We start from the raw sequence: 18202 nt of genomic DNA, 5'->3' as shown, positions 1-18202 counted from the left end.
TTCTGTCCGTGTAACCTGAATATCCCCTCAGGGATCAATACACCATTATCTTATCTTAAAGCAATATTTGGTTTCAGAATACACAGATACAAATCCCCGTATTAACTACGTTAAGAAAAGAGACGACACACTTTTCCTTTCTCTTCCTTTATTCATATATCAGCATATAGTCCACTGCACATTGAGGACAGCAGCCTCTCAGCACTGACTGGACTGCAGGTCTAACATGATTCTGACCACCAACACTTTTAAACTGCTTTATACCCAGAGAAGCAAAGTTCCATTAAGATACCAAACACAATGCTTTCATTTACATACATGGAAGAGGTGGGACAATTCACAAAGAGCATGATTCCAGTATGTTGAAGAAGCTCCAAATCAAATACTCCACAAGATTTTGGTTCTATAAATACAAGTTCCAGGTTATTTTCTTTTTATTTATTTTTTAAATCACTGTACTAACCACTGAGATGCATCCTCATCAAGATGAGTCAAGACCATGATTGATTGATTCAGCTGCTATTATACTTACATGACTGTGCGTTCATGTGTGTTTTTGTGAACAAGAGAGAAACAGAAGTGTTTAACGTTGATATATTATACAGACATGACTGAAATGAACACCACGTTTATTGCAAATGGTGTTTTTTAGGCTTTACAATTCTCTTTTAACACTGCAATAAGGGGACCAAGCAAATTTACACAAGGATTTGTTTTCTTTACTTTGTTGTCTTTTTTTTTTATGTCTTTATTGTTGCAGACTAGTGTATATTTATTGATGTGTTTCTATCTTGTCCTGCTATCAGTCCATATACATAGGTGAGCTGGGAGACGCTGGCATCTGATCCAGGAGCCTGCAGACGTAACCAGCTACGTCGACCGAGCGCTCCTCGTACATCTGGATGAACGGGTCTTTCTGTGAGTGGAAAAGAGGAAATGTACGCATCAGCAAAATGTACAACAAAATAAAACCTCTACAGAATGGATTTAAGTCCGTTTAACACATTTTAAAGAGTTCATGATAACTCACCAGTAGCTCCTTGTACTTTGGCCTTTTTGATTCGTCCTTTGTAAGGCTTGAGAAAAGAGGAAAAATAAAGTGTTAAAAGGAGGAGGGTTGCAGTTCAGCCATTTGTCCACCAGGGGGACACAAGAGCAAGCAGCAGCTGGAGTTTGTCCTCCATGAAACGACTGAGAACATCTTTTAATTCAAAACAGTCTCTTTTTTTTCCATTTTTACAACGGTAGCTTATTGCTGCTGAATTCACAGCAGTGTTTCCTCACCACACGTTGACAAAGGAGATGAATTTGGGAGAGAAGCGCCTCTCCTCCGAGTTGCTGAGTTGTGGCGGGTCTCCCCTCACCACCTGGGTCAGCTGGTCAAACACACTGTTCCACTTTGGGTAGGGAAACCGCCCCGTGGCCAGCTCATACTGAAACACATGATGTACATAAAACATGATCAGGACAAATCAGGTGTGAAATAACATTAGAGCCTGAAATAAAGACCACCTCCACTAACATCATTAAACATTAACACACTTTCATTAAGAAAACCATTAAGCTTCTGGCAAAAAGAGCAGAGGTGCTATTTCTCACAGTTAATTCCATAAATTATTCATCCATTAATGAATACATTTTAAATGAATCTACTAACTAAGTTGATCAAGATACGTCAGGACCACCTCTGCCAACACTTTCATAGTATGTGACGTCCAGCTGTGTTTATTCATATATTAATACTTTATATTAGGATCTGATCTTATATGAGGATCTATGAATATTAAGACTCACCAGTGTGATTCCCAAACTCCAGACGTCTGAGCGGACATCGTAGCCTTGCCTGGACGCACTGGGGTCTATTCGCTCTGGCTGAAAATTAAACAGGAAACAGATTAAAGTTTGGGTTTAGAAACAATAATAAACAGCTAAAAAAAATCAAAGTGTTTCACGTATCCTGAAAAACCACGTGTGCTTTTTAGTGACCAGAATACAGTTTGAGCAGGAAGGAAATATGACCACAGATGAGTTCTTGTGGCAAAAAGAGACTTTAAACACGTTTTGGCTCATTATTACTGAAGTAACTCGGTTACTTATTAACTCGGCAGAAGATCCAAAGCTTGTTTCACTCCTGTGAGTCTATTTAAGTACGTTGTGACGAAGCTGATGACAAAAAATATGGAAATGTAGAGTAAAAAGATGTAATCATTAGTACTACGTGGGAAGATTTCCCACTGATGCCAAGTAATAAAAGTTATATTCTAATATATATCTATCTCCAATCACATTATATTGTGACTGAAAATGTCACATAAATATTGACCTTGAAGTTACACAGTGACAACGCCACACAAAGAAAGTACATTAATATGAATAAAAACAGGCTTCTTGGACAATGCATTTACTAACAACTGTATATTGCACAATAATGTGTGTATTTACTGCAGCACTTCTAAACAAGAGTATTATAGATTTAATAATTAAAGCTTCCTGCACTTTTATTGCGTATGAGACTGAACCTTCAGAGAGGTGTTGCAGGGCTTTGGGCGCAGTCTTGTAGACCTGCTCTAAGTTTTGCACAGCACCAGATGTCACTGGGCGCCTTTGATTTAAAGCCCCGAGGCTTCAAATCTTTTCTCAGCATGAAGAGAAAGAAAGCCTCAAAGCTAGGAAACCCATACACCTGGAAAGTACAAAGGATGTAAACAACTTACCATGAGTGAGATGTTTATGATGTAAAAAGTGTGTGTGAGAGTTTCAGAGTACATTATAAGAAAGAAACAGGTGTTCAGGCAAAATCCACCGCTACACAAACTCACTCCTGAGAATACCCAACCAGCTCGTCCCCTCTGGGCATGTTTTCACCTACACAACAAGATGCCATCAGCTGCTCAGACGCGAGGAGCACGTTCCCTCATTCCTGCCTCTCAGGACTGCGGCATTGTTCTGCATGCCTTACAAAACCACCACCGCCAACTCTGTCAATCACAACCTCCCCTCAGGTTCATCACAGGCCACAGAGCAGACGCGGTAATGAGGTGTGTCGAAGGCTGCAGAAACCTCCTGCTGCCGTGCAGAGAGAAGGAAGCTCCTCGCTGGCCCATTTACAGGCCTGATTTAGATGCTGATGTCACCGGCAGAGTGGGTCAGTCTGTGCTGCAGCACTGATGTCTTTATGGAACTGCAGCCGACTGCTGCAGAGAGCAAACTCACATCTGCCAGGACTGCAAGTGTTTAGTCTCTACAATCAGATCAATGGCTTAACATATAAACAGCATGAGCGGGGAAACGATTAGACAACTATTTTTATAATCACTTAATTGTAAAGTAATCTATTGAATAAAAATGTCAAACATTTGCAAGCTGGATTTTCATCATTATCAACTGATCTCTTCAGGTTTTTTAATTGTTGTTAAAAGTAAATAAGCAACTAGAAGGGGACGCTTAGGGCGCTGGGCATTTGTCCTCATTTTATAGACTAAATGATTAATCGTTTAATCAAAATAATGAAAATAATCATTAGTTTAAACCCTAAACAGCATCAGTTCTTTGTACTGACAAATGTCTTCCCACAATCAAAACAACATAATCAATATATTTGCTTCATTCTGCTGCATCTACATCTAAAATAATGGGAAAGTAAAAATACAACACTGAGCGCCTCGTGTGATTGGTGCAGGTGAGGACAGAAGGTGAAGAAGAGTAGCTATCCTATGTACAGTACATGTATGTGTAGTTCGTTTCGTTTAGCATTACTGAAGCATATTGCAGCACTCATTTCTGTAACAAACACTGTGACCCACGCAGTAAAGAGGTGCCACCGTGTTCTGAGTGACAACGTTGTTCTTGCTGGGAGACAAATGCTGTCGAACACAACTGTGTGAAGAGCTTTGAAGAAGTGAAGTATAGAAAACTGTGTGTAACCAGCTGTAAAACAGATGTGTACGAATATCGAGTGCAGCAGCTTTTGTCACCACGATCATAAAAAGTTGTGAATAAGAGCTGCTGCTTCTGTAAAATCTAAATTCCACACACACCGACACCTGGATGTTGCCTGAGGTAAAGAGCATGTCGTCTTTACTCTATTGTAACCACATATCCAAACAATAAGTCAGGCTCCCCAGCTGTACTGAGGTCAGTTTTTCTACGTCATTAAAGCTGCTGTAAGCAGCAGCGCAGTGATCAAACACCTGGAGAGTCTGCCAGCTGGAAACAAGAAACTGGAGCTGAGATTCCTGCCGTCTGAGCTCAGAGTCGTGGGAAGCTCCTGGGTGACTTGGTTCAAACCACCTCATGAATGAAGCTCCTAGGCCTTTCAGAGGGCAGAGTGTGTGTGTGTGTGTGTGTGTGTGTGTGTGTGTGGTGGAGGTGTGCCGCTGGGTCGTGATAGTGCCTCACCAAATTTAGAATGGAAACTGCTGTGGAGAGACCAGAGGGGCTGAGAGGAGGAGGTGCCCCCAGCTGACGTAACCCCACAACAGAAAATAACCTGGAGTGATGATGACGCCGCCGCGGTGAGATCACCTCTTTGAACTGCCAAAGATTTGCTGCTCTTCAGTTATGTTGTGTGAGCACGAATACACAACACACACAGTGGCTGCTCAGCAAAAACATGGTCTCATTAACAAGCAGCTAATAATCATTATTTTACTACAACAATACAGATCACTGAGCTGCCGTTCACCAGCCCCAAAACTCTCATATATATATATATATATATATAACGCTGGAGTCCTCCTTCAAATCAATGACTAAATGTAAATGAAATCACGTCATTTACACTCAAACCATCACTGTCATGAGAACAGTTTCCTTTTGCAAACACACCAGGTCAGTTAATGGAATAAAGATATTCCTGCTCCACACACCGTCCAGCATCTGCAGGTCGTTCAAAACTCACTTTCTGGCTCAAACATCAAAAACTGCTGCTGGCATTTCAAGACTCTTTCTGCATTTTCAAAGCGAACAGACAGAGGAGAGAGTATTACCAGCGACTGACCTCAGAGGACAGTTTAACTGTGAAGCTAAAAAACGTATTGGTGCATTACACTACTGGACCTTTTAAGGTAAACAGGTTAACACAACTCTGCGTCAAGGTTTGATCATTCAGTGTTGTTCGTCAGCACCATTTCAACCAGCTATACTGATTCATCAGGGATGGTCTTATACACACACGGTCTTGTGTCAGCAGACGAGTCAGACACCTGCTCTGATTCATATCCTTTCAGATCCACTATTTAAGGTGTTTTTTGTCCTGCTGGTCAACTAGCCAAGAAGTGTGAGAACAGAGCACAAAATGTTACGATCTTTCAGCATCCCAGCTCTCATCTCTACCTGCTGTGAGCGTTCACAAGCTCAGCGCTACTTACTGCCATGTAGGGTCTGCAGCCTGCATCTCTGGTTTTGGCGATCGAGTCCACCAGCTGACCACTGATGCCAAAGTCACACAGCTTTATGTTGCCGTTCCTGTCCAGGAGGATGTTTGACGGCTTAATGTCTGAGGGGAAGTGAAGAGAGACAGGAGATGAAAAGACACCTGCAGGTGCAGAATAAGACTCAGAGAGCGTCTGCTATCGTCTTACCTCTGTGTATTATTTTCAAGTTTTCTTTTAAGTGGTTAAGTGCCTTCACAGTCTGTGAAACACAGAAAGGGTTTAGCAGCAGGAGTCAAAGATTGGGCTTCTTTATTTTTGAAAAGTGGGACATGACGGTCGCAAAAACTTACAGCTAATGTTATTTTTCCTAATATTTCCTCTGGAATCACGTCGTCTAATGAGCAATATACAAATTTGTAAAATTTGTCTAACGAGGTAGCCATAAGTTCCATACAAATCCAACAGTCACCCTGAAACACAAGAGATCCAGTCATGAGTCTGAGAAATAATCCTGAGTGAAGTAAAATATATGGCTTTATTAAGGAGAAGCTGAGTTTGTTTCACCTCTCTGAACAGAGCACCATAAAACTGCACGATGTAAGGACAATCACTACTTCTCACGACCACGTCCAAGTCCATCAGCAGCTGCTTCTGCTCCTTCTCATCAACCGTTGACCGAATTCTCTGTGAAACAAACACAACACACAGTATAATCACAGACATGGGAGTCCACGTGAAGTCTTTAACCTGCCTCCGGACATCCACACGTCCAAGGTGAATCACCTTGACCGCCATGATCTGGTTACTCGGCTTGTGCACCATCTTATTGACGGAGCCGTAAGCCCCGCGGCCGATCTCGCCCAAATCTTTGAGATCCTCGGCCGTGAAGTCCCAGTGCTGCTCCGCGGAGATCTTCAACTTTCCTGACGACTCGATGCTGTGTGTTCTCAGCCTCTCTCTGCCACAAACCAGAGTGTGTGTGTGTTAAGAGAAACAGTAACCCTGGATTTATTCATTTTTTCCCCCAAACAGATGGAGGTTTACTCACATGTGCGGGTTTTGAAAGGGCGGCCCCGCCGTGTTCAGTGTGAATCTAGTCGTGGGTTTGATCGGAGGGTTGGCAAAGTTCAGCTTCAGGGCTTTGCGTTTACCTGAGCGGGAAAAGAAACGGTGATGTGATCAGATCTCACGTGAAGCCACAAATGTCGAGGACTGAGAAAGACCAAAAGTAAACTCATCCCACATGAAAGGTCCGAACGATGAGTGAATGAAAACGACACAAACCATAAAACGAGATAACAGAGGGAACGAGGAGACAAGTAAATTTAACCAAATTTACTCAAATCCATGGATGTCATGCTTTCCATAGAACAAGGGGATACAAACTGGCAACTTCTGCATCACCATATATGGATGTTTTACTAAATACATTCCAGATTTGCTGTCATATTTCCAAAAATATACTCACCTACGAGGCTTGGATAACTCTGTCAACAAATCCCATGAAAAGACCAACAACTGATTCTGCTAACAAGTGTTGTGTGCGTATCCTCTGAGGCATAGCGCTCCATTGTTGTTAAAACTATTAAAACCTCATCAGTGAGCCTCACTGTTGTTTCCTTCATCACCATGAACACACACACACACTGTAGTTTATCTTGACTCAGTCCCACACACACCCTCCTGCTGCCCCAAATACTCACTAGAGCACCAAATGTGGATTCATCCGCCACTGAAAGTAGTCCCCAACAAATGCACTATTTCCTCCTGTTTGAGTGACATCCTGTTACAGTGAGCAGCTGTTTTAGGAAATTACTTTTTTTAATGAAACTATATATTTGTAGGCTGTTTTTTTCAGATGTCTTCAGTCGGAACCAATGGGCTGTGAGCTGAGAGCCACAGACGAACGAACACATCATTAGTTTTGATCTTTTCATGGGATTTCTAAACAAGAATAAGACTTTTAACAATTATAGCTCTTACGCATCACATTACTCATCATTTCAAGAATCAATGGGTGCTATTCACCCTTCAAGAGAAGCTTCATTTGCAAAACAACACCGTCAAGTAGGTTGGTATATCATATAGTCTTTATATTAAGAGTGGGTGATCCTCTATCACAATATATTTCTATATCTTTATTGTGCTTTTTATATTAGCATATTGAATATATAATATAATATAATATGGAAAACAAATTGAGAAACTGTTTGAACACCTCCACTATTTATCGGCACATGTATCAGCGTGCTGCTTTAAGGCTTTCAGTAGAACTGAATGTGCTCACCACTTTCTCACAGTCATATACAGAAATATCTAAATCCTATATTTGATGCAGAAACAGAAGTGTAGCATGCTGCTAAAATCCCAAACACCTACATTCACAGTGCAGACACACCAACCCACACGTAAACATAAAACAGGGGAGAAAGAAAACACTAATACATGACATGCTTCTCAAGGCCAACTGCTTTGATTTCACCTTCAAATCGTAGAAAAGCGCTCCACGCTCGCTCCACCCAAAATACCACAAGAATGTGTGCACTTGAATTCCAATAGGCTTAAATTGAAATGACAACTTCTCGATTGTGTGGATCTTGTCTCGACAAGCAAGTGCTATGCTGAAGTGCACCCATGCCAAAAAGAAAAAAAAAGAGACAAACCGGTTGAAAACAAAAAAGGTAATGTGACAACACTACAGGCACTACTTCTGCTTGTTAGTCACACACTGAAAACCAGAGACGTAGAGCTTCCATTACAGTATTTAATTGGAGTTTAATTAATGAAAAGACAGTGTTTCTTTAGTAGGTTCTCTTCTATCACACTGAGGGAGGACAGAGGGGTAGAAATCGGACGATCTTGTGCCAAAATATCAATGGAAGCTCTGATTGTTAGGCTTGTGCCGATGAGGACAAATACATCTGTAACTAGACAGTTGTTTAGTCAGTCGGACAGTAAACTGCACTTTCAGGGCAGCACAGAGTCAATAATTGATGTGCAAAATGCAGTGATTTCTTAAACCTCTTTGTAAAGTCACATTAAGCATGGACCTGTAAGCTACCGGCACAAGCCTACTTGAACCCATCAGAAGTCTTGACTTGGATTAGTTGAGAGCAGCAGGACAGACTCCCCCATACCAGACTGTCAGGCGGAAACAAAGGGATGAGAACTGTTGGTGCTGAAGCAAAAGAGGTTTGGCTTACTTGGGGGAGCTCCAGACAGGTTTATCTGAAACCCTAGAGGTGAGAAGACAGCTTTTATTTTCTTCATATTTCACCTTCAGTTTGCCAGCTTGTTATGTCTTCTTGTTAGTTAGACTGCGGAGACTTAATGTAACCTCCCCTCTCTAAGATCTTCCTGCTACAAAAGGGTGTCCACTTCACCCCAACACACCAGGACTAACAGGAGTCCTGCAGGTTTAGGGTTGACAAATGATCACAGAAATTGGCCTTGCTTTGCTAACGTGTCGACATACTGGGGTATTAAATCGCAGGTTCAATGCATCATCTGGAGGGTAATGCATCAGCATGCACACACATTTAGGAAACAACTACAAGCACTTGAGTGGGGTGAAGTATGTCATGTGTCAGTCAGTGGGACAAAAGAAGGAGGAAAAATGACCTGAAGATAAAACAAAAAAGGGGGGATCTACAAGTGAGAATGAATCAGCATCATAAATTGGTTTTGGAAGGAAAAGATATTACAGTTTAATAAACATTTTCTTGGGACAGCTCACCATCATTCAGCACCATGTCAGGAGTTAGGAATCATTAGTTAGCAGCATTAAGGTAAAAGGTGAAATATGGTCAGGGAAACGTGATTAATAGCACAGGATTACACAACAGGGCTAAATGTCAGACACCTGATAAGTTACGATTATAAAATCAAATAAATCAAAAGATTATTAGAATGAATTACCTTTATAAAAAGGGGGACCGGGGATATAAACTCAACATGCATCTCACATATAAATCCAATTATATTGATTGAACCATCATGTGAACATTAAATCAAGAAACAAATCAACCAAAGGGCTAACTATACAAACTATATTTAACATCATCATTCAGGACTTTTAAATCAAGCACCAAATCTAATGGCGCATTATACTTGATCTGTGAGTTATGTTAACTCTTCTCAGAACTCGTCATCTTGTATACAGACTGAAAGCTGGAACTGGATTTCTAATTAAGCTGCTCTACTAAGTCAATGAAGTGTGTAGCTACCTGTTTCACTCTGACATCTCCAGCAGGTGTTGGACTCTGAAAGTCAAAATGAGACGTTGTTTGTACAAAAATACAGCATTGAAATGAACATTTGGTTTAGTTGTGCTTGAAGTGAAGAAGAGAGCAGCTGCAGGCTTCACTGAGCTCAGCCACACAAGCAGATACATACATGCAGTCACGCATGATAACGTTGTAAAGAATGGCAGGAAACCCACCAAACAAACATACACCCACTGTAACATGACTTCACACGATGTCTTGCTGTATTGTGAAGGTGTTTTGATAAATTCGGCGTATTTAACACTAACATATCTCTCATTTCAAAGAAGTGCAGCCCGCTGTATCTGTGTGGAAGAAGAATGAAGCTTAATTTAGGTATAACAGACGTCATGAATGTCAAGGGAGCTCAAACGCAAATACACGATGACACACTGGTTAAATCTATGCGGAATAGTGTATCTTTACGGTTTGTAAGATTTAAAAAAGAAAGTGTTTTAATTGGCTTCTATGACATATGTCGCCGTAGCTGCGACATTATAATTGACATTTTTTGGAACGGGGTTTGGCGAGATTTTCCCCAGACAAGAGAATACAGAATGTAACGGGGCAACAAAATGTCAAAATGGTACCAAGGACATTAAATGCATTTAGTAACATATCAAGAAAACATTTTATTTACCAAATGATCAATGCCAATTAAAAATCAGAGGCTACGTTCCTCTCGGGAAAGACACAGGTCCGGTCCTGTGGGGATCATTTTTCGGTCCTGGGAGTAGCCTGAGCCTCCCACGGCTAGCCCTGCTAACATTAACCTTCACTGCAGCAGAATGTGAGCTCCCAGCTACAAGCAGATCTTTTAACATCACCCACACTTACCCTGCATGCTGCTCATTGTAGTGATGTGTTGAGACTGGGACTGGTGATGGTGGTTAGCTGCAGATCCTGCGTTATTGCTGCTGTTGTGGCTGCTAGGTGTTGTTGAGTTGTTAGGACTGGGAGTCGCCATTGTTGTGTGTTTGAATTCCATCAGCAGCACCGGGCTGCAATGCAGATACACGGAGAGCAACTTCACCCTTCCCTCTCTGCCACAATAATTACCGCCTCGCTAACGGCAAATCCAGGCCGCAAAACAAGCGGGTGGCGACTGTCGAACAGTTTAAAATGCGTCAAATTATTAAGATGTTTTAGAAGTTTTGGGCTACGTTAAAAGATACCTATATGGTAACGTTAACAAACACAAACATCCAGCTAGGCTAAGCTAACTAAGCTGGCTAGCAGTACTAGCCAAGAAGCTTTACGACCCGCAATCAGCTGACCAACTGACACTGACATGTCAACACCCACAGCGTCCCGCAGCCAGCGACAGTTAGCCAAGACCACACCGGATGTTATGTAGTGTTTATTTCAAAATGTAAGAAAGTCTAGGTACTGGAATTGAAACCCTAACACGCCAGACCTCCACATGATCAAAAAGATCAATAATTACCTGAAAAAATGTCATGCTAACTGACCATAAATACACCATAATGAAATAACAATAAATAAATAAATGGATAAAAATACAAGAGATCAATATCTTTAATATGGGTGTGTATTACTGTATATATGTATACTATAAATGTGATTCACATATAGTATATACACATAAACAATATATAATATATTTAAAACAGAATTTAAAAGTGACAACTAAATACATGCAATCAAACCTTTGATTTGAACTCTCTAACTGCCTGTAATTGCACACATCTTTGCATATTTCCTAATACACATGCACGTGTTGTAATATTTTGCCTCAAGCAATCAGTGCTTCTCTACTATTCTGAGGGTAGGGTTATTGTTTTTCATTCCTTTATGTGTGTGTGTTTATCCTTTTGACCTTGTGCAACAAGAAAATGTGTGAAATACAAATACAAATACTATAATAATCCTGTAATCAGAAATCAGAAACTGTTTATTACCAAATAACATACATTACAAGGAATTTGCCGTGGTCTGATGGTGCTGACAACAAACGTAAAAAATATAAAGGTAAAATATATATATATATTTATATATAATCTATATACATATATAATATGATATGTCTTATTCTAAAATGGGCCATTCTGTAATAAAAAAAATATGAACAAATACCGGATTGATTGATTACCATTTTATTACAAGCCATAAAGAAAACGTAGAATATACAGTCAATAATGATTTTATTTTGTAAAGAGATATCGGAAGTGATATCTCATCAGTGAGGCAACCTTGACGTCACTGCGGTCGTGGAGAATATGCGCTCGTTTTGTTACACGGAGCAGCCAGCGCAAAACATGTCCAAGATATAAACCAATGTAGTTCAGGGAAGTTGACGCGTATGGGGTCTATTTTCCGCATCCGCAGAGAGCTGAATTTAAATAACAGTGTGATAATCACAGGACTGTGTCTGAGCGCTGACGGCTAAACAGCAGAGATCATTGAACATCCGTCTACAACGAGGGCCTGTGCGCCTGAATGAAGTCCAAAAGGGGCGTGTGGCATTCAATAATGTGACAATTGTGGTTTATGTCCGAACATTTCAGCGCAACATGCAGAAGTCGTAGTTATTATCAAACGAACCCCCGCTGTGTTTTCTGATAAGCAGGACTAGGGGGTCAGTGCGTGTGTTTACTGATAACTTCACGTCCCGCACGCCCGGGCGGGGAAGTGAAAGGTTAGAAACAACAATGGGGGAAGTTTGTAAAGAGAAGTCTTGGCTTTCTGTGATTTGGAAAGTCTGCAACGCCTTTATGTCTTTATTCTTCGCTCTTGCGACATATGTTCAGGTGAGCGTTTGATTTCTTGTCTACACATTTCTCTGCATGCTCATCAATCCGGATCATTCACCAGAAAACGTTGTGTCTTGACTTTAGATTAATGATCCAGACGCGGGGTTGTGGATGGTAAGATTACAAACATTTCGCATTTTATTTGCCTCTCTTGTGATTTGTTATTTACACCGCCTCTCTCTTCCAGGTGGGTTATGGTGTTCCTGCAGTCCTGTGTCTATTTGTTGGCTTCAAACCCCACGTGACAGGTAGGCAAATAGGTTTGGATTTGTAGTCGTAGTTTTTTAATGTCACCTTACTCGATTAATTGCACATGTTAAGAAGAAAACCTAAACCAAAATGACAATCCAGTTACTTTCTGAGAGTTTCCACACTTGCATATTGCATATTTGCAGTGCTGATAGCGCCACCAAGCGACTTTATCATGACTGTACAGCTCAGTAAAGCTCAACCTTAACCACAGTACTGACATGTACATGCTTTTTCTTGTCTTCTGCGCAGAGACTTTGCCCTGGAGGCGTGTTGCTGATCTCCATGTGATGATTTGCAGCGCTGTTGTTGCCATGTTGGGATGGAGACTTTATAAAGAGCGAATCACAGAGATCTTCCAGCAGGAGGAGGGCAGGTAGACCGTCTTAATGTTGGACTCTTTCCTTAAAGAAGGTGTGAAGTCTGATCTAACAAGCATGCCAGACTTGTATGTGCATTTTTGCACATCAAAATCTTTAGAGACATCTCTGATTTCCTTTCTTGTATTTACTCATTAAAATCTATTTATGATAGGAAAGGACTAGTTCAGCAAATTAAAAGCACAAATTAACAAATTAAATTAATATGTGTAATAATTTATGTTTGGATATACATGTTTATACAGATTTGTATGTGAGCATAAGTATGTATATATACATATAAATGCTTACGATGCTTCACTGTATTAAGTAGAAAAAATAGCTCATGTAAATGTGAGGAAAACTGATTCAGGTAAAAACAAAAATATATGATTTTCCCCTTTCAGAGAATGTTCTGGTCTCATGTTGACGGTTGTTTGGCTTCTTCTGTGTCGCCACTCTGGAAGGTAAAACAACGTATTTCAAATCTTTATTCTCACAACCTTCATTTCTTCACACTCTGTCTGAATGATTTATCCACTATGTGTTTTTCCTAGTAAACTTTATTGCACTCTTTTCTGTCAGGGCTCCAGTCGGGATGCTCAGAGTCTCAACAGCTGTTGCCATCACAGTCTTCCCCTTTGTGGCCTGGTTTTACTACTATATCAATAAGGAGCTGAGCTCGAACTGGCCTTCACATTGTAAAACTGCTATTTAGACACTAATTATTAAATATTCCTTTTGTTTTGTTCTTTGACTGAAAATCCTGGACCAACAATGCTGCTTAAGTAAACCAATTACAAACTATTTCTTTCCCTTTAAAGTTAAATTTGATGTGTAATTTTGGAGTCATTTACAAGAGATATCAGTTATTCTTTTTTATATTAAAGTCTATTATATCCATGATTTTTCTTCATCTTGAAGTCTAGACCTTAATCTTCTGTCAAATGAAGTACAATGTATAAATAATATTATAATAAAATATTTAAAAACAAACAAAGTGAATCATAAAAGTTTCACGTTTATTTTTGTCTTTATAACAAGATTGTTCGCCCTCCAGGGGGCAGCAGAGAGCACAGGGACCGAAAGGGTAATAGAAGAAGATCTAATAAACGTCATTTCCTGTGTTTAGTAACGGCTGCCTAGGCGCTGATCTGAGAGCAGCATTTGCAGTAGTCAAGGTCCAAACATGGCCCTGAGTTTATATCACAGCCTGGGCTGCCGGCTGTTTCACAGTAACGTTAAAGTCTTACAAAAGTGTACTCAGACCCAGGCTGTCAGACTCGCACACAACGTTTTACGGAGAGAAACTGGACTGAAACACACACTGTCACCGCGTACAGTCCACTGCTGCCTGGTAGGTCAAAGCTAGCTATCGACATCAGATCTAACACCAAACTCCATTTAGAAATTTGGCAAATTAGCGTACGTATTGCTGGTAAGTTCGTAGCCACGCTTCTTAAGTAAAGTACGACTTTAAACTTTAATAATCACTTGTCAACTTCGCGAACGTACAGCCCACCATGTACTACAAGTACCATTACTTTCAGTTGAATTTAATCTTAAAACCATACTTTTCTCTTTCCTGCATCACAGTCTATTTTTATGGCAGATAACTGTCGAAATATAAGACGAAACATTTCTTACAGCTTACAACTTATTGAAATACTACCCGAAATAGCTGTCTGATTTGAAAAAAACAATGTAGTTTAAAAAGCATCTCCTATTACGCCAACTGTCGTTCAATCATGCAACATCACCTTAAAACGGAAATATTTGAATGGAGTCTGGCATAATGCCTAGATGTTTTTAAGTTTTATAGCCACTAAAGTCTAGTTATTGTAATGTAAGGCTTTAGCTCTAACCACATCTGTGTTTACTCATTAACAGGTGAAGGTGAGTCAGTGGCACACCTGCAGAACAACTCAATGGCCGCATCAACACTTCTCAAGAGCATTTTCTTCAATACCTCCACCGCCTTCATCCAGACAGAAGAAGAAGACGTATGGGGTGAGTGGCAAACGTTTTAGTTAAAGTTGCAGCCCCTCAGTTTGACATGACTTCACTCAAATTAAATCTTAATTAAACTGTGAGTTCAGTTTTAAGGTTCAAATAGAGAGTATTCACATGTCCTTGTAAAGTTTGGAACCGTTTTAAGGCATTGTCATATTTAAAGGCTGCAGTAAGTCGAGGTATTATTTGTCGTTCAACAGTAACTGCCTTTTATGTGTATCTAGAGAAGCGGTTTTGAAGGTGTTTCATGTTGTTGGTAATAAATATGTCATTGATCGACCAGTTAGAAATGGTCAGCCATTATTCAAAGGGGGGAAGGTTTGATCTCTCTTGCAACTACATGAATAGTAGTCAGGTTTCTTTCTGACCACAGAGAGAATATTTACAGTTTATTCTAACATTTTAAATAAGATCATTATGAGACTCTCTGAACTTAACTCTTTATAAGCTGACCGTCTGCTTCAGGCAGTCTGGGAAGAAAAGAGCAACCAGATTGATTACCAGGGTTTAGCGTAAATATACCCGAGAAATGTTAAGACTCCTCTATGATTTAGTTTTCTCCTTGTCTCCTATTAAAAGCCTGTGACATGGAAATCTTTAGCAATAACATGTGCTATTGGAGGCTCTCTGCTTGGAGTGATGAAATATTTCAAGAAAGAAAAAGAAGAATGTAAGTATGTTACCTCTCAGTATACAGAGTCAATATGTAAAACAAGTGAATTTAGTAAATAAAGCTCCTTTTTATATTAAATCAAGTGTTTAATTGTTAACTGTTGAACTTTGCAGTGATTGAAAAAGAGCGGAACAAATCAATCGGTCGACCAGCGCTGGGCGGTCCGTTCTCGCTCGTCGATCACAACAACAAGCCCTCCAAGAGTGAGGACTTCCTCGGCCAGTGGGTCCTCATCTATTTTGGGTTCACTCACTGCCCGGACATCTGCCCGGATGAAATAGAGAAAATGATTGAAGTGGTCGATGAAATAGGTAATAAAATCTGTTTTCATGTGGAGAAATGTAACATCTTGTATCCTCATATTCTCAAAACATCATGTTCTCATTTGTTTTTTCCACAGATAAAATAAAGTCTCTTCCAAACCTGACGCCGATCCTCATCACCATTGATCCTGACAGGGACACACCGGAGGCCATGGCTGCATATGTGAAAGGTACAAAATACATCTTCTGCTTTATGTATGTGGAGCACATTGTAGTTCAGTTCTAGGGTTGAATGAGGAGAATTCAGATCTTCTGGGAATTCTTGCCAAAATCGACTTTCTTTCCCTCAGAAACATACCTGTCCGTGTTTGTGTACTGAAGACTATCATGTGCTGAAACAAAGACACCTTCTCCAAACCTCACGAACACTATTATGCAACTGTTGGAAGTGTGAAAGCAAAGGGCAAAATCTGTCAAATGATTATTATTTCAGGCCTCAGTCGTAGAGTAGCATTCAGCAGGTGCAGAAGATCGCCTGGAAGTTAAAACTAAATGTTCAATAACATCCAGTCAAAACAGCATACTGAAATCACTGCATGTGATGGGTTTTTTCTCTTTGTCACTGCACGCATTAATGACATCAGGTCAGCACTATAAAAGTGACCAGACGATAAGAGGAAAGACGTTTTTAAGAAGCTTTACGTTTACGTTGTATTTTTCCACCTCAAAGATGCACTTTCAAGAGGAATTGTTGTCCCACTAAAAGAACTGCACACAGTCTGATGAAAGAATAACAACAGAAAAGTAGATTAAATGCCATTTTATGATTCATTATTTGCATTTATTTGTCAAGATTATGGTGAGAGATCCCAGATTTTCCAGAAACTGAGAATCAGGAAGTAGAACTGTAAAAGACTGGGCGAAAACACCAATATGTCTAATTATTCTCAAACATGTCTATGTTGTCTAATGAATTTCAATTATTTAGCCACAGATTAACAAATGAATAGATAACTTGCATTGAATCTAATAGATGCATCATTTCTTGTTCAGAGTTTTCCCCGAAGCTGATTGGCCTGACGGGAACAGCAGCTCAGGTTGAGCAGGTTTCCAGATCCTACAGAGTCTATTACAGTCAGGGACCAAAGGATGAAGACAACGACTACATTGTGAGTTAAAACCGGCTCTATTGTTTCTCATAACAACATGAGGATAATACATAAGATAATAAATAAAGTATCGCTGTCTGAATTCCACCTCTCGTTGTCTTTAGGTTGATCACACGATCATCATGTACCTTGTTGGACCCGACGGAGAGTTTGTGGAGTATTTTGGACAAAACAAAAGAAGTGTGGAGATCATCAACTCAATAGCGGCACATATAAGAAAGTACAAGAAGGCAGCAGCCCATTAAAAGCTGTGGACTGTCTGCTTAAATCACGACCGCCATCTTCTATTGGCACCATGTATTTATTTTGATTGTGTCTCCAGTAACATTCCTTGTGATGAGTGGTGTGCAGAAGTAAACTGGTCTGATGCCTGATGTTGTTCTCCATTATTACCCATAATACACTTCACGCTGCTGCTGAATGGACATCAATTTGATAAAGCTGCTTCCTGCTTGAAAAAAACGCTCCAATGAGCTCAATATCTCTGATTTCTGAAGCAAATTGTTGTAAATCAACTTGATTTTTTGATGAAATCCAAAATACAACTGTGCGTTGTCTGAACTCTGGAGACTCCCAGTGGTCGTAGTATAAAAGACACGACAGCAGAGCGCACCAAGTTTCACCAGGATTGTGTTATTTTTCCAAAAACGCGTGCCAACCAAATCATTTGAGAGATGTAGACGAATGAGAGTGCAAGCTCTCAAGAAAATGTGTGTGATTGCTGATAGATTAATTGTTGCTTAATAAACTGTAAAAAGAAGAGTAACTTTGAATGCATGAAAGAGATTGTTAGTGAAACACAGAGTTTGACCCCTGTAGACCGTTTGGTTGAAAAGCGGCTGTTCTAGGTATCCAGGTTGATAGATTACTTTATTAATCCCAATCTGAAATTAAGATTTGTGTAATATCTTTATTAATATCTGCCTGGAACTACTTTTCTGGGTTCCTTCTGCACTTGAACTGGGCTTTAATCAGTTATAGTCGATGAAATAATTCACTTTCTGTTGGATCAGCTGATCGTCAGCTGATCAGCAGCTGGAGAAGATTTAAGATTTAGCGCCT

The 18202-nt window shown here is 40.1% G+C and overlaps 3 protein-coding genes across 6 annotated transcripts; 2 read left to right on the top strand and 1 right to left on the bottom strand.

Annotated features, from left to right (window-relative positions):
* Positions 1-131: 131 nt before the first annotated feature.
* On the bottom strand, positions 132-10891 carry map2k4a (mitogen-activated protein kinase kinase 4a). Of its 4 annotated transcripts, XM_070924009.1 has the most exons (13): positions 10478-10891; positions 9602-9637; positions 8579-8611; positions 6424-6526; positions 6159-6333; positions 5940-6059; positions 5726-5845; positions 5583-5634; positions 5370-5497; positions 1795-1872; positions 1285-1433; positions 1031-1076; positions 132-916 (listed from the first exon to the last, which is right to left on the bottom strand). In XM_070924009.1, exons 1-13 carry the CDS (start codon positions 10626-10628, stop codon positions 803-805), a joined length of 1305 nt encoding a protein of 434 aa, XP_070780110.1. In that variant the 5' UTR covers positions 10629-10891; the 3' UTR covers positions 132-802. The 4 variants fall into 4 exon arrangements, with proteins under 4 accessions (XP_070780110.1, XP_070780111.1, XP_070780112.1 ...); XM_070924010.1 differs by lacking the exon at positions 8579-8611; XM_070924011.1 differs by lacking the exon at positions 9602-9637.
* A 1411-nt stretch (positions 10892-12302) lies between these two features.
* tmem220 (transmembrane protein 220) lies at positions 12303-13811 on the top strand. Its single transcript, XM_070923904.1, has 6 exons — positions 12303-12411; positions 12499-12528; positions 12602-12662; positions 12916-13039; positions 13430-13489; positions 13608-13811. The coding sequence occupies exons 1-6, from the start codon at positions 12313-12315 to the stop codon at positions 13738-13740; spliced, it is 507 nt and encodes a 168-aa protein (XP_070780005.1). The 5' UTR covers positions 12303-12312; the 3' UTR covers positions 13741-13811.
* Positions 13812-14192: 381 nt separating this feature from the next.
* Positions 14193-17514, top strand: sco1 (synthesis of cytochrome C oxidase 1). Its single transcript, XM_070923454.1, has 7 exons — positions 14193-14379; positions 14913-15032; positions 15615-15705; positions 15822-16019; positions 16109-16201; positions 17025-17140; positions 17245-17514. Exons 1-7 carry the CDS (start codon positions 14212-14214, stop codon positions 17383-17385), a joined length of 927 nt encoding a protein of 308 aa, XP_070779555.1. The 5' UTR covers positions 14193-14211; the 3' UTR covers positions 17386-17514.
* Positions 17515-18202: the final 688 nt, after the last annotated feature.

The sequence above is a fragment of the Enoplosus armatus genome, chromosome 17 (genome assembly GCF_043641665.1).
Source record: "Enoplosus armatus isolate fEnoArm2 chromosome 17, fEnoArm2.hap1, whole genome shotgun sequence".
In the NCBI taxonomy this organism is placed as follows: Eukaryota; Metazoa; Chordata; class Actinopteri; order Centrarchiformes; family Enoplosidae; genus Enoplosus; species Enoplosus armatus.
The sequence above is the reverse complement of the archived record's forward strand: the minus strand, read 5'-3'. Positions and strand labels throughout refer to the sequence as shown.

Coding starts and splice junctions, on each gene's coding strand:
- map2k4a (XM_070924009.1), bottom strand. CDS start 10,628: ATGGAATTCAAACACACAACAATGGCGACTCCCAGTCCTAACAACTCA. Junction 5,635..5,725: donor TAGGAAAAATAACATTAGCT/GTAAGTTTTTGC, acceptor TGTGTTTCACAG/ACTGTGAAGGCACTTAACCA. Junction 1,434..1,794: donor GGAGTTTGGGAATCACACTG/GTGAGTCTTAAT, acceptor CATGTGTTTCAG/TATGAGCTGGCCACGGGGCG.
- tmem220 (XM_070923904.1), top strand. CDS start 12,313: ATGGGGGAAGTTTGTAAAGAGAAGTCTTGGCTTTCTGTGATTTGGAAA. Junction 13,040..13,429: donor TTCCAGCAGGAGGAGGGCAG/GTAGACCGTCTT, acceptor TTCCCCTTTCAG/AGAATGTTCTGGTCTCATGT. Junction 13,490..13,607: donor CTGTGTCGCCACTCTGGAAG/GTAAAACAACGT, acceptor CTTTTCTGTCAG/GGCTCCAGTCGGGATGCTCA.
- sco1 (XM_070923454.1), top strand. CDS start 14,212: ATGGCCCTGAGTTTATATCACAGCCTGGGCTGCCGGCTGTTTCACAGT. Junction 15,033..15,614: donor AGAAGAAGAAGACGTATGGG/GTGAGTGGCAAA, acceptor TCCTATTAAAAG/CCTGTGACATGGAAATCTTT. Junction 15,706..15,821: donor CAAGAAAGAAAAAGAAGAAT/GTAAGTATGTTA, acceptor TGAACTTTGCAG/TGATTGAAAAAGAGCGGAAC.